We start from the raw sequence: 13,682 nt of genomic DNA, 5'->3' as shown, positions 1-13,682 counted from the left end.
TCGCGCAATTCCTCGAGGAATTACGCGAGGAATTCCGCCCGGACTTTCGAGCTGCTCACTAAAAACATGGAATGGGAATTTACCGTATGTAGCTTTGAAATCAAGGGCGATCACTCAAATTCTTCAAAACGCAGGATTACAAATAGCAATTGATGTTGCGCTGTTAATGGTGCAAAATGTGACTGCGATCAGTTGCCAAGACCCATGTATCATAGGTGCTTGAAGAAGACATTTTCTTACAGGCAGAATGTTAAATTAAACAGAAAAATACAGATTTTAGACAGATCTGTACGCAATTTTGCTCGCTACGATATGGGCATCTAAGCCTACTTCTTTAGATACAACTGTTCTGCTTCCTTTGCAGACATGAATTGCGTTGTTGTTGCTGTTGTTGTTGTTGTTGTTGTTGTTGTCAGAGATGTATTTTCTGGTTTATTTTTGGCTGGTATAGCATTTTATTCAAGTAAGGGTATGTATATTTGTCATTCGACGTACACGCCTTGTCAGACCTTTTTTTTTTTACTTAAAAGAGCGTAAAAGAAGAACTGTTGTTATGTGTGTGCGGCATCCTTTCAAAGTAGAACTGTAAAAAGAGGCGTAAAACGACACAAATGACTCATTTCATGTCCCATCCGTTACTCATCAGACTGCTAGATTTTTCGTTAAGACCAAGGTCACAAAGAACTACACTGTTCCGAGAATATTTGCTCGGGCGTCAGATAATACTGTTTCAAATTATATTTCTTTCTTTTTCCAAATCGGGGAGAGGGTGAGGTGGGGGATGAGGCAGGGTTTCAGATGTGCGTGTGTGTGTGTGTGTGCCGTAAAATTATGATACACGCTCACAGAAAAAAAAGGATAGTGGACAAATCAAACCGATGCACAAACGGTCAGAATCTCTGTGTTCAGTCAGTCAAAACCCTTTATTTGAATCAAGGGAAACAACTCATGAGCACTTATCTGAAGTGTGTAGGCTACTGTTTGCATGAACCGGCTTCCGAGCACGAAATAGCTCTGCCGGTTCACACTCACACACGCGCGCGCGCGGTTAATGTTGGTTTCTTTGATCCGACTCTCTTCCAATCCCACTGTTCTGATGTCTCTATCTGAACTGAGTCCGTGCAAAACGAGTGCCGAACGTTTGCGATAAAAGTCCGGGCGGAACTTGCGGATTGCGCGAGGACATTTTAACCTCGATCCGATTCTATTCCGTTCCAACTTTTTATAAAATTTCTCGATCTAAAACTCCGGGCAGAAAGTGCCCGGCCCCATACGAACGTTACCGATAAAAGTACGGGCGGAATTACGCGAGGACATTTGAACCAATCAAAGACGACTATATAGCTCGAAAGTCCGGGCGGAATTCCTCGCGTAATTCTTCGAGGAATTCCTCGAGGAATTAACCATATCCACATATCGAGACTCTGGGAGTTACTTCCCTTGTTTTAGGAAGCAAACACACACAAATGCTGCTAACAAGCGCTGTGCTTGGGGACAATGTAAAGGATGATAGGTATCCTGAACGCTGTGTTGGCGTGAAATTCATCCCATTTGTGAAACCGGGAAAGCATCTGTACCATCTAGATCGCTGCCTTCGCTGGATAAAAGCCTGCAATCGCCCAGCTTACCAGTTGAACGTCAACACAATCAAGTCGTACACGTACATTTGCAGCAAGGTCAGATCTCGCACGACTTTGATTCAAGGCCTATTGCTAATTTTTTGATGGCTTGGTCTCAGTGTCACAAAAATATGACGATCTAATCAATCACTGATTTAAAAAACAAGTATGTTGCCCTATATCCATTGACATTCTTAGTGAAATAGATCTATTTGAAATAGTATTTCACTGCCCCGACCGGCGAACTTGTTGCCGGCTGTATTGAGCTTGTGTGTTCGTGTAGGCTTACTCAAAAAGTCAAAATCACAGTCGTCTCCGAAACAAGCAATAATCAGAGTTGGGGGGAAAACATTTCGTTTGTTCAGTTTTGTTTTGTTCTTGATAGTTTGTTTATCTCTCACACACACACACACATACCTTACTTTTGGAAAAAGGCTGCCTAAAAAATGCTCATTACCACGCAGGTAAACAATAACTGACAGTTTGTTTTTAATGTTTGGATTGTAATCTAGGATAAAGATGGGTGGCAAAAACGAACTTTTACATTTATTTGTGAATACCGAACGAAGATAATACTTTTCCAAACTTGGCTTCCTAATTTTTGAAATGCATGTAAGCAAAAAACCCTTTTGCCACAGCATTTTAGAATGCAAATGGGTCGCAAAACATTCAACAGAACTTGACAAATTTTAATTTTAATTTCATTACAACGGGAATTTGCGTTGTAACAAAAAATAGGGTCTCAAGGTATAGAGTATGTTACAGCCTTGCTGGCTGAAAACAAACGAGACCAATTTTTTTTTTTTTAATGCTCATATTCCCAGCAGAGACAGAATTGAAGAAAGATATTTTGCAAACACGCTTGTAAAGTACTCAAAAGTTATGTCCCCGAAAGATATTCCGTAGAATGGCCTGAAAGTAGTGTTTTAAGAGTTTTTATAAAACCCAATTTTATTGTTGTAATGATCTTGGATGGTTTCCTAAGATTTTTTCAAATTAACAATCTTTCAATCACCAATTGTTTAAAATTTTAAGATAAAATATCAGACAATAACTGGACAAAGGTATATATTAACGAAATACGTTGGATGGGTATCATCTTTTACATCTAAACGAGCAAAAGGCATTCCCAAGGCAGCCATTCCAAGTGAATTTGCACACACGAAAGTAAGTTTATGACTTCATAGGTAAAGTAAAGGAATTTTGACACCAACGCATGTTCTATTAGTCTTTAACTTTATTCTACTTTTCGTGACAAGAAAAGCTTTTAGACATTGGTGTTCACTTTTATTTCAATACTTGTTTTAGTATTTGTTAGGAAACCTTTTGAGTGGAAAAACACCAACGTCTCATTTTTGGAGCTTTTTGCGTAATCTTATTTGTGAAAATGATAGATTCCAAAGCAATATTTCTGAACACCCTAAGAAAGAAAAAACTATTTTAAGACATGCCCTTTCAGGTGTTTACTGTTTTTAAGCAAGAAAATGCGATTTCGTAAAAATATGTCCGTTTTAACAAAATGGCGGGAAAATTAACAATTTCGTTTTTTATACGTTTTTAAAAAGGGGATCATAAGCAACATTGCCCTGAACCGAGAATTTGAAAAGACCCATTTTTACCCGAAATATTAGCATTTTAGTTGAGTTAGAAAGCCATTGTAATGGAATGTCAACCGACTGAGCTGCCGGGGCCCTACACCACATATTAGAGTTATCGAACGTTGATTGTTGGTGGACGCCGGGAAAATGGCGTCTTGTGAAGATTTGCGGAATGCTGTCGAGTACGTTCGCCATGATCGCAAGAGTAAAAGGGTAAGTATTTTGACGCATATCAACATGAATGAACCTGCCACACGTCTGTTTACTTAATGTGTAAAGCACGTAGGGTCATCTCAATGCGTCCCCACGCTGCATCAGTGCATGCCCACTAAAAACCTGGATCAAAAGAACATTAGAGGCATGTGACATGTCATTCGCCATACTGGTCCCAGTTTCGAGTATCTCCCTGACCCATCGAGGACCCTGGAGATACTCATGCACTGACGAAGGAGGGGAGTGAATCTTTGTGTTACAGAATGGTCATTAGCCCCATCGATGAACCATGTTTACAGGCCATAATATTGGGAGACACTGGCAGTGGTTACGTAGAGGGTGGCCTCAACTTTTCGAAACCGGCCCGCCGTTTTAAAAGACAGTATAAAAGGAATTAAAATATGGGGCCACACGGGTATTCATCCGGGGTTGCTCATAATGATATCAAAGATGGTGACCACTTGAAGTTATAACCGAAAATGATAAACTTGATCTAAATAATGTTGTTAATATCATGATCAAATCATCTTGCTTAAATTTGAATGACCTTTCTGTGCTTTTTCAACCAATCTGGGGGGTAAACGGTGCCGCTCTTCAAACATCCAAAACACTTTGATTTTATCGAAAAATCACAACCAAGTTAGAAGCAAAATAAGGAGAAAACATCAAATTATCGTACATAAACAAACCCGGTGCAAATCAGATCTATATTGCATGAGCAAAAATCAATTTACAAATGTGGGCACGGAACTGCACTATTACAGTATTAGTATTACCAAAATATACATGTTTACAAACAATAGAAACACATCAAGGCTGGCTGTGTGGTGCTGGTTTGTAACAGGGTACACAGTGTGCTATCATTGAAGAAGATAGTGTTGTTAATCAACATCAGGGGCCAGATAATGCCAATATTGGGTAAAAGAGTAATTGATTGATTTATGAAGCCCTCCAGAGAGACAGTCCTGACTCTTTACAATGTATTCAACATAAGTTATGGATCGAGAGACATGCCTCCACTTTGCGTAAAATGTCTTGCAATACCCATGCGTACTTGCTAAGTTGCTTACACCAGATGGACAAAAGAGGATTTGTAAAGTGCATATGAATTATGATTGCATGTGATATGCAGCTTTTGTGCATGTTTGCTTACGCCCTGCGAATCACATAGGATTTTCTCAGGGTGTCAGCACGCTGCCTTCTAAAAAAAAAAATAATAATAATAACATTGAAGTTATGACACATGCCCCAAAGATGAACGCCAATAGGTAAAAAGAACCCGTAAGACAAATTTTAATTAGGTTATACTGCCTCAAGGGAAAATGCTGATAAAAAGTTTTTAAAAAAACTAAAATAGTGTGATTGTTGATTGCTCTTGGGTTTTGTCCTTGTATGTATTGGTGTATTTTGTTAGTTGTCTACTTTATTGTTGTTGTTTTTCTTCCATGAACAGCTGAACCAGCCTGCAGATTTAAAGAAAAAAGAACTCCAGATGTCATCTTTTTCAAATGAAGAACTTCAAAGCATGGTCAGGTCCATGGGAACGTCCCTCAAAGGAATCCATGCAGGGACTGTACCGTGTGAAAGGCATGATCTATACTACAAGAGTGACATAACAAGACGTAAGTTTTGCAGTTGGAAAATCTCTTTTTTATATAATAGTATTAATACAGATGACATTCACGCATCCACGGTTAAAAGGTGAACTTGTAAATGAAGCATTTCAATGTGTTCTGGCACTGATCAGCCACAACATTCTATTTTGTGCATGTGAGGGATGGAATTTAGTTTGCTGTGTTACTCGCTGTGGCAAGAGTAAATCATATTTCACATTGTCACCACCATTCACATGCATATATATATATATATATATAAAAGGAGACAGTATCAACAATCACCACTTTTATTTATAAAATAGTATTCAGAACAGAACTAGCTTGCCTGTGAACTCAACACATCTAGCAACATCTTACAGATATGGACATAAGAAATTCAGAAAGTCAGATGCAGAGACAAACGTCTTAAAACCGTGAAACTTGCCATACACCATGCGTGTAAAAAAAATTACCATTATGACGGCATGCCCTATGCAGACATTTTTTAACCTATTTTCCCTTTTTATTTGCATATTTAAGAGGTATTTGCTTTTATTTGTGTCATTCCCTGTGATGATCCTATGTGATTTACGGGGTGTTAAGCAATGGTGAACATTGTGTCATTGCACTATTGTCTGTGGCCAGTTGGCTGTGAATGTGGCATGAGACTGATTTGAGTCTTTGCTGTCTTGCATGGAATCACATTTGAAGACCTCAGGGACGGAAGCAAACTGGTCTAACTTGACTTTTTCTTGTTTTGAGAAAATGACGGTCAAACTCAAAGTTTATTGATTGTACATGTCAAAAAGCAAATTATTTTTCTTGTTTGTCAGTGTCACCCATTCTGATATTTGTTCACTTAGATCCTTTTTCCAGTCAGTAAATCTGATTTCGGGTTTTGTTGTAAATGTAAATATATATGAAATTTAAGTTGAGGAGTTTAGTTACAGGTCCCAAGACCGATCCCACTTTATTTTGAGTCCACTGGCCTAGTCCACCTTTCTTGTCATGATAGATTCGCTATCAAGGGCCAAGGCCACTTCTCAAAAGGGATGCTACAACACTGACAAGTTTTCATCGAAGGGGAGATTCGACTTGGTTCGAAGGAATAAGTACTGAATTTGATGTTTTTATGTGGTCAAGTTATACCTCGTAAGGTTTAGGGGTGACTGACACAATTTTTGTGGGAAAAACTGTGGTTGATCAGTGTAGTTAGCGCTGAGCATAACTCCAGGTCTTCGTTCCGAAAACAATGGCTAGATAGGCGGAATCTGGGTCATCCTGCAAGTGTGGAAATATCATGGTGTACAGTCATTCGTTTGTGCGAAGACTTAGCCAGTTCGCTGAGAGGGATGGTCTAGTGAATAATCACTTTGGATTTCAGCAATGCATGTGCAATGTGTCCAGGAAGGGGGTCGGAGGCTGGAAGATAACAAATCTTTTTGAGGCTGCCGACTCAGTCACTCGACTGAGTTGTTGATTTTGTTGAGGGCGGTCGGTCATAGACTCGGAGCATGTGTGTGTGCTATGGGGCCACAGCCAGGTGTGTGCTGATGACATGAGACCAGGTATTAGCGATAAGAAATTTCAGGGCGGTTGGTCATAGACTCAGAGCATGTGTGTGTGCTATGGAGTCACAGCCGGGTGTGTGTGCTGATGACATGAGACCAGGTATTAGCGATAAGAAATTTCAAGGCGGTTGGTCATAGACTCAGAGCATGTGTGTGTGCTATGGGGCCACAGCCGGGTGTGTGCTGATGACATGAGACCAGGCAGGGCTGGACTAGGCGAAGAGGAGGGGGGGGGTTGCCTGTGGTGGCCCAGGGGGATGTCCCCTCTGGCGGCAGGGGCGGATCAGTTCATTTTATGACTGTTTTTTTCCAAAAGTATATTGTGAAGATATGGGTGTGAAGGCGCGAAGCGATGAGCCGACGGCGCGAAGCGCCTAGCGTGCTAGGGGGGTCCGGGGGCATGCCCCCCCGTAAAATTTTGAAAAAAAGGATGCAAAATGGTGCAATCTGGTGCATTCTGAGGATGATCATTACCAGTTTCAGGCAGCAGATTTTGTCACTGATTAATACCCTAAAAATTGAAACTCAATGTAAAATAAAGAAATGCATACCTCATTCAATATTTTTATTTTTTGGCTGGGGGGGGGGGGGGGCGGAAACCCTAGAACCCACCCCCCCCCCCCCTCGTTGTGGGGGTCAGGGGGCAAAGCCCCCTGAAGCTGACGGGTAGGTCATATTCTGAGATAGGAAAATGGTCGCTCCTTGCATGAAACGGCATAAAATAAGCAATAATAAAAAAAAAATTAAGTAAGTAAGGTACATGTTTAGGCTAGGGGGGGGGGTTGCGCAACCCCCATAACCCCCCCGGTAGTCCGGCCCTGCCAGGTATTAGCGATAAGAAATTTCAGGGCGGTTGGTCATAGACTCAGAGCATGTGGGTGTGCTATGGAGTCACAGCCGGTGTATGTGCTGATGACAGAAGACCAAGTAGCAGCTGTAAGAACATTCAGGGCGGTCAGTCATGGATGATAGACTAAGACCATGTGTGGTTGCTTATGACTAGTAGAGTTAATGGAGACAAATCTACCAGTTCTTCTTCTTCTGCGTTCGATGTTGGAATCTACCAGTAAATTACATCTGACAATGACTATTACACTGAGAAAGCAGTTGGCGGCGGTGCAAGATTTTTGGATTTGGTGAACATTTTTAATTCTGTGTTGGTTTTTTACGATGTTACAAGCATTGGTTTTTGGTCATTCCATTTGCAGACGTTTGCGGGAATGCATTGAGTCGGGATGCGATCCTCGCATGCGTCCTGATTTCAAACTTGATAGCCAAATGTACGTTAACATTGTTGGCAGGGGAGGCTTATGCCTCCAGCAATTGGTTGGGAAAAAACGGCGCCGGATCCAACTATTTACGACAGATGTTTCGCATTAGACCTGACATTGTGATCTTACAACTTGGGGGAAATGATTTCAGGTTTTCAGAACCTATGGATGCTGAGGAGTTTGCCTTGTGGCTCCGGATCCAACTACTTACGACAGATGTTTCGCACTAGACCTGACGTTGTGATCTTACAACTTGGGGGGGAATGATTGCAGGTTTTCAAAAACTATGGATGCTGAGGAGTTGCCTTGACGATGCTGGCATTCGCAAGTTGTGGTTGGTGGCAGTCTGCCTCTCTTCATGCCAACCGCCGATTACAGAGGATTGCTGGGCTTATCGGCCACAATAGAGCAACGCTATCACGCCTGGGCTCAAGATATTAACGCCAGGCTGGCAGAACACAGTGCTGACTTGCATTACGTTACGGTTTGGTGCCATTACAAAATTTCAATTTCAGGAGGAGAAAAGAGGCTTGTTTGCGGCCGACGGCGTACATTTGTCTCAACACGGCAGTTACCTAAGGTATAAATCGCTACGGGGCTGCGACTTCTGGGGTGGGACTTGCGCGTGACGCCTATTTTTAGCCAGGGCCACGCTACACCTGATATTTTGTGTTGCGTTGCAGGGGGGGATGGACGGTTAGTGGCGTCTGAAGCCAGCGGTCTGGTCGAGCATTACGTTACGGTTTGGTGCTATGACAAAGTTTCAATTTCAGGAGGAGAAAAGAGGTTTGTTTGCGGCCGACGGCGTACATTTGTCTCAACAGGGCAGTTACCTAATGTATAAATCGCTACGGGGCGCTCTGATCGCGGCCAGCAAACGCTGGGGGGAAGCGGGCTATCGGCGCTGCTAAGTAAAGCTTTCTGTGCAGGCAGCCTTGCGTGCAGCGAGCAAGAGCACTGTATACATGCACGAGACGCGCGGACAGCGTGACCTGTTGGAGGCAGACAGTCTCCAGCGCGGAATTGTTAGGTCATACTTGTCATTGTCCTGAGAAGACTCTGTGCAGTTGGTTGGGCTTTGATAAATGTGTTCAGTTAAGTAACTGAAAGATTTAAGGCTTCTCTCACCGCCGGCATTTAAAAAAAAATGTGTAACGAGTTCAGCTTTCAAATTAATATGGAGTATGAACTGTAACCTAACTAAGAAACACTTAAAAGGATTTACTCAAATACGCCCCGTAACTATGGTAAACAGTCAGTCGAAGATGAAGATGACGATTGACGACCGCAGTCTCAAATGCACAATTCACCCTTCTTTGTTGTTACTATATAACGCTAACCGTCAAACACTTAGATCTGCCTATTTTTTGTTTTCCTTTTGCAATTGCATACAGATGTTATTTGACCCCCTGAGTCTGATGTTATATTTTTTTGGACGATATGAGACAGTTTTGTGGTGGGTATTGGGCTTTAAGGATAAGGGTATCCTTAAATTAAAACTGAACATTAGCCTTCTTGAGGTTTTTACTGCCATTAAAAAAATATTAAAAAATTTGTTTGCAGGCTCTCTGGACGCTACCATGATGGCCCATGTTTTAAGTGAAGAGCAAAATGACAGTGTCATGGATCAACTTCTTGCCCTGTTTCCTGTGGTTGGAATGCAGGTGATTAAATTGCTTTGTTAAAATATGATGACATTTTTTTTTTCATGGCTGTCGTGTGTCATTGACTCTCTGAAATCAGTTATAACCCCTAATAATTCCTGTGCATGCGTCACCTCTGACGCACTCTTTTCTGATGTCAAGACATTTAAAAGTGGCAGAAGAATCAATCTGTTCCATTTGGCTACTCAGAAGAAAAAAGAAGACTGTGTGCTTGACTACATGTCCCTTTTTTCACATTTAGACGTTGTATCTTTGGAAGGATTGTTTTCTGGTTAAGAAGCAAGACTTGTTTTTCTTGTGTTTTTTGGTACAGTTTTTGAAGGAGTTGGGTATGCAAGCACCACACCTCAAATGGAAATAACTTGCATCTAGATCTAAGCTTACTTTCGATTTCGAAGTGGGCATACCCCTTCTTTCAAAACATTGCTTAGCATAGAGCTTCTTGGCGGTCGCATATCCCAGATAGTGATAATGCCTTCATGAGGTACGTAAGTCTCTTTACAGGAAGACAATGAACTAAATTATTGTACAGAATGTCTTTACATGAGTCGGTGCACTATTACAATTTACTGTATTAATGGTTGAACCCTTTGACAATTTATTCATGATCATGTTTTGTGTGCAACAAAACAAACATGTTTGTGTGCCTGTTTAAAAGAAAGAAAGAGGTTCAGTTTTTTGTTTTTTTATCAACAAGAAAATTTTGGTGTTGGTGGTCAAAACTAGGGTCAGTCAGGAAACCGAAGACAACAATTTATTTTTATTTTTTATTCTGGCCTTAACAAGAGTTCAATTTGACTCTTTTCTTTTTCAGGATATGGATTACATTTTGCGGGTTTTATTTCCAGTAACACTGAAACAAATTAAGAATCAAGTAAGTATTGATTGTATTAAATTTATTACACTCAATGTTTGTCCTTGCTATGTTACTCTGTCTCGTTTAAATGATGTTGAAAATGGGCATCAGAGCCTATAGATTGTGTTCTTTGTTTAGGGAAATAACATTTTGGTATTAGTATCAACAGTCACATGTATGGTCAAGGCTTGACATTTTTTGTTTTTTCCGTCTTTCTGACGGAAAGAAACTTAATAATTTATGTTTGGAGGGGAAGGGAGGTATGTCACTATATGTGTGTGTCTGTCTGTATTATTTCTTTCCAAGGCCTATTTCTCAGCTCCCTGACCACCCACGCACATGTAACTGTAAGTTATTGCATGAGAACCAGTTTACCATTCTCCTGGGGACATGACCACGAAAGGAACCCCCAAGTCACTCAAACTACTTTAAAATGTGAAAAAACATTGACACTGTGGCGAAATCCTCTCACGCCAAGTCTCATGATCACAAGACTTCAGTATAGGCTGAGTCTATGACGCACAAAAGAAAATGATGCGAATCCATACGTCATCAAAAGACGCCATCTTTTTTATAAAAATGAAAATCTCAGGTCAAGTCTACATTTTAGATAAAAGGTAAAGACATTTAGACGTTGATTCATGAAGCTTGTATTATGTGTTTGGCTTCAGATTGACTTCCCTAAACAAGACGATTATGAAGAGGATTCCGACTACAAGGGTAAGTGAACATACTTTGTAACTTTAATTAAATCTTATCCAGGGATCGTACTAGACTTTCTTAAATTGTGTGATCTGTGTGCAGAACCTCATCAAAAATGCATCACCACCTGTTATTATGTGTAACCTTCCTCCAGGGCTTTTGAAATGGCTGAAAGAGTTTTGCAATATTTCAAGATGTTGATGAATACAAAGAACAAAAACGTCTTCTAAAATGCGTGAGGCCACTGGGAAATGCATTATCATTGCAATTTTTGCAACATGTATGGAATCCCCTTCAGGAAAAGAAAACCAACTGACTATATTTTCAATGGGTACTGACTATTTACACAGGAGTACAAACTCTCTACAGATACCACAGACTGATACTGGCCTACTTCCATCTTTTAAATCCAGTGATGTGTGTAATGGTTTTCACTGACTGGGAGACCATTGAATGATTGATGTGGCATGCCATCTTGTATTTTAATTAATATTGATAATATTGTTGAACTGTCTGTCATTCTTTGGCAAACACTTAAAGATAGATAAGTTTGTTTATTTTTAGCTAGTTAAAATCTCTCCAAAGCCATCAACCAGGCTTTCTGGGCAGGCACAGGCATGCTAAAATTAAGACAAACTGAGACTTTCATCCAGAATGGCGCCTGTTCAAGGAAGTTTTCATTTGTTATACATTTTATTTTACACTTTTCCTGTGAGAAAAGTTCAAGAAGACCCTAGTCCCACTTACGATTTTTCCGCAGCACATTTGTCCTTGAATCTCAACGAGTGCGACTGATTCTAATTTTGCGCGCTTTTTCGCTGCCAAGCGTGCGCTAACCTCAAAGAAAGAAAGAAAGCCGCTCAACGCGTCACAGTTTTCTGCTTAGTGGCAAGTACTGTGAACAGTGACTTGAGATGCGCTTTGAAATTAAATGATAAAATATTAATTTCTCCTCAGTGCAGGCATAATTGTGGCTGTAATTTACAGATTGACTTAATTACACCATGACTGTGTCACCCCTGAAAGCCTGGGTGATTCTGCGAGAGAGACTTAAACGAACTAATCCATCTTTAACCATACTTCACATGTGCTAACTTCTCCATCTAAGCCTGCCAATTTGCCAAATGTTATATGCAAGGTGGATCGAGGCCCTACTCAAAGGCGAGTAGGTGCTAGCTTAGACGAAATTGAAACTTTTGTTTTAGATCTTAATCTCATGGTTCAATTTGGTCTTAGCTAGCACCTACTTTCATTTTAGTAGGGCCTCGATAAGTGCGATATATATGGTAAGTGTTTTTATTGAAAGAAAATTAACCAAAAAATGTTACAATATATATGGAACATTCAGTCAGATTTTGCTCATACGCATTTCTTGTTTACAGTTTCACAAAGTGACATGGATTGCTCAGAGTCAGAAGGAGACAGTGATCAGTGCCAGGGAGGACTTCAAACAAAAGGTATTAAACATTGTGTATAGTATCTGTAAGCTGAGTGTAACTGAGATCATTTCAGAAACAGCTGTAAGCTGAGTGTAACTGAGATCATTTCAGAAACAGCTGTAAGCTGAGTGTAACTGAGATCATTTCAGAAACATGATTGATGATTTGAAATATATATATAATTTTTATCAAGTTGTTTTTACATGATGTTGAAGAACTTGAAAGTTGTTTAAAGACAATCTGCAATTGATGAACAACTGAGCTAAGGACCAAGAAGATGACTTCAAAGTACCCATATAGGCCTCGGAACCGGGGGGAGCAGGATGGGCAGCTGCCCCCCCCCCCCCCCCCCTTATGTATCTGTGGGGGGCAAACATGCCCCCCCAACACCACCACCACTAATTTTTGGGTCCTAAATAAAATTCCCTTCCTCACATTTTATTCTGAGAGAGTTCACAAGAGTAAAAAAATTAGTGCCACACTGTCAGAAATGCTTCGGCTTCAGGGGGCTATGCCCCCTGACTTCCAGTTGTTACATAGGCTAGCAGCTGTGTTAAGATCTAGATTAAAATCACGACATGTTGTGTCCACTGGGCATTGCGTTTCGTTCGTGTCAGTCAGAAATCATTTTGGTTTTAAGGCTATGGTGGGAGACACTGCACCAGCGTAGATATGCTGTGAAAACAAAAGAAGGAAAAAAACTCAAGAAACTGCTACACTGAGCTTGACACGTTTTGCGCTATAACCATAGAACCAGGTGGCTTCTTGTTAGGAGGGAGATTGAAGGGTAAGGATTTTGTTGCAATTGATGAATACAATATATATGGAACATTCAGTCAGATTTTGCTCATACGCATTTCTTGTTTACAGTTTCACAGAGGGACATGGATTGCTCAGAGTCAGAAGGAGACAGTGATCAGTGCCAGGGAGGACTTCAAACAAAAGGTATTAAACATTGTGTATAGTATCTGTAAGCTGAGTGTAACTGAGATCATTTCAGAAACAGCTGTAAGCTGAGTGTAACTGAGATCATTTCAGAAACAGCTGTAAGCTGAGTGTAACTGAGATCATTTCAGAAACATGATTGATGATTTGAAATATATATATAATTTTTATCAAGTTGTTTTTACATGATGTTGAAGAACTTGAAAGTT

The 13,682-nt window shown here is 40.5% G+C and overlaps 1 protein-coding gene and 1 long non-coding RNA gene across 2 annotated transcripts in view; both read left to right on the top strand.

The window, feature by feature from the left end:
• Window positions 1-13,682, top strand: part of LOC138978447 (uncharacterized) — a 177,874-nt gene that overhangs the window by 121,787 nt on the left and 42,405 nt on the right. The window lies entirely within an intron of this gene.
• On the top strand, window positions 4,697-13,677 carry LOC138979221 (uncharacterized). Its single transcript, XM_070351998.1, has 6 exons — window positions 4,697-5,052; window positions 9,431-9,531; window positions 10,346-10,405; window positions 11,059-11,107; window positions 12,472-12,546; window positions 13,399-13,677. Exons 1-6 carry the CDS (start codon window positions 4,923-4,925, stop codon window positions 13,491-13,493), a joined length of 510 nt encoding a protein of 169 aa, XP_070208099.1. The 5' UTR covers window positions 4,697-4,922; the 3' UTR covers window positions 13,494-13,677.

The sequence above is a fragment of the Littorina saxatilis genome, linkage group LG10 (assembly GCF_037325665.1).
Source record: "Littorina saxatilis isolate snail1 linkage group LG10, US_GU_Lsax_2.0, whole genome shotgun sequence".
Lineage (NCBI taxonomy): Eukaryota > Metazoa > Mollusca > Gastropoda > Littorinimorpha > Littorinidae > Littorina > Littorina saxatilis.
This window is presented reverse-complemented; position numbering and strand designations above follow the sequence as displayed.

What these genes read in the sequence shown, in the direction of transcription:
- LOC138979221 (XM_070351998.1), top strand. Translation starts at nt 4,923, where the DNA reads ATGTCATCTTTTTCAAATGAAGAACTTCAAAGCATGGTCAGGTCCATG. An exon ending in TGAAACAAATTAAGAATCAA is followed by an intron (nt 10,406 to 11,058) that starts GTAAGTATTGAT and finishes GTTTGGCTTCAG; the next exon opens with ATTGACTTCCCTAAACAAGA. An exon ending in GGGAGGACTTCAAACAAAAG is followed by an intron (nt 12,547 to 13,398) that starts GTATTAAACATT and finishes TCTTGTTTACAG; the next exon opens with TTTCACAGAGGGACATGGAT.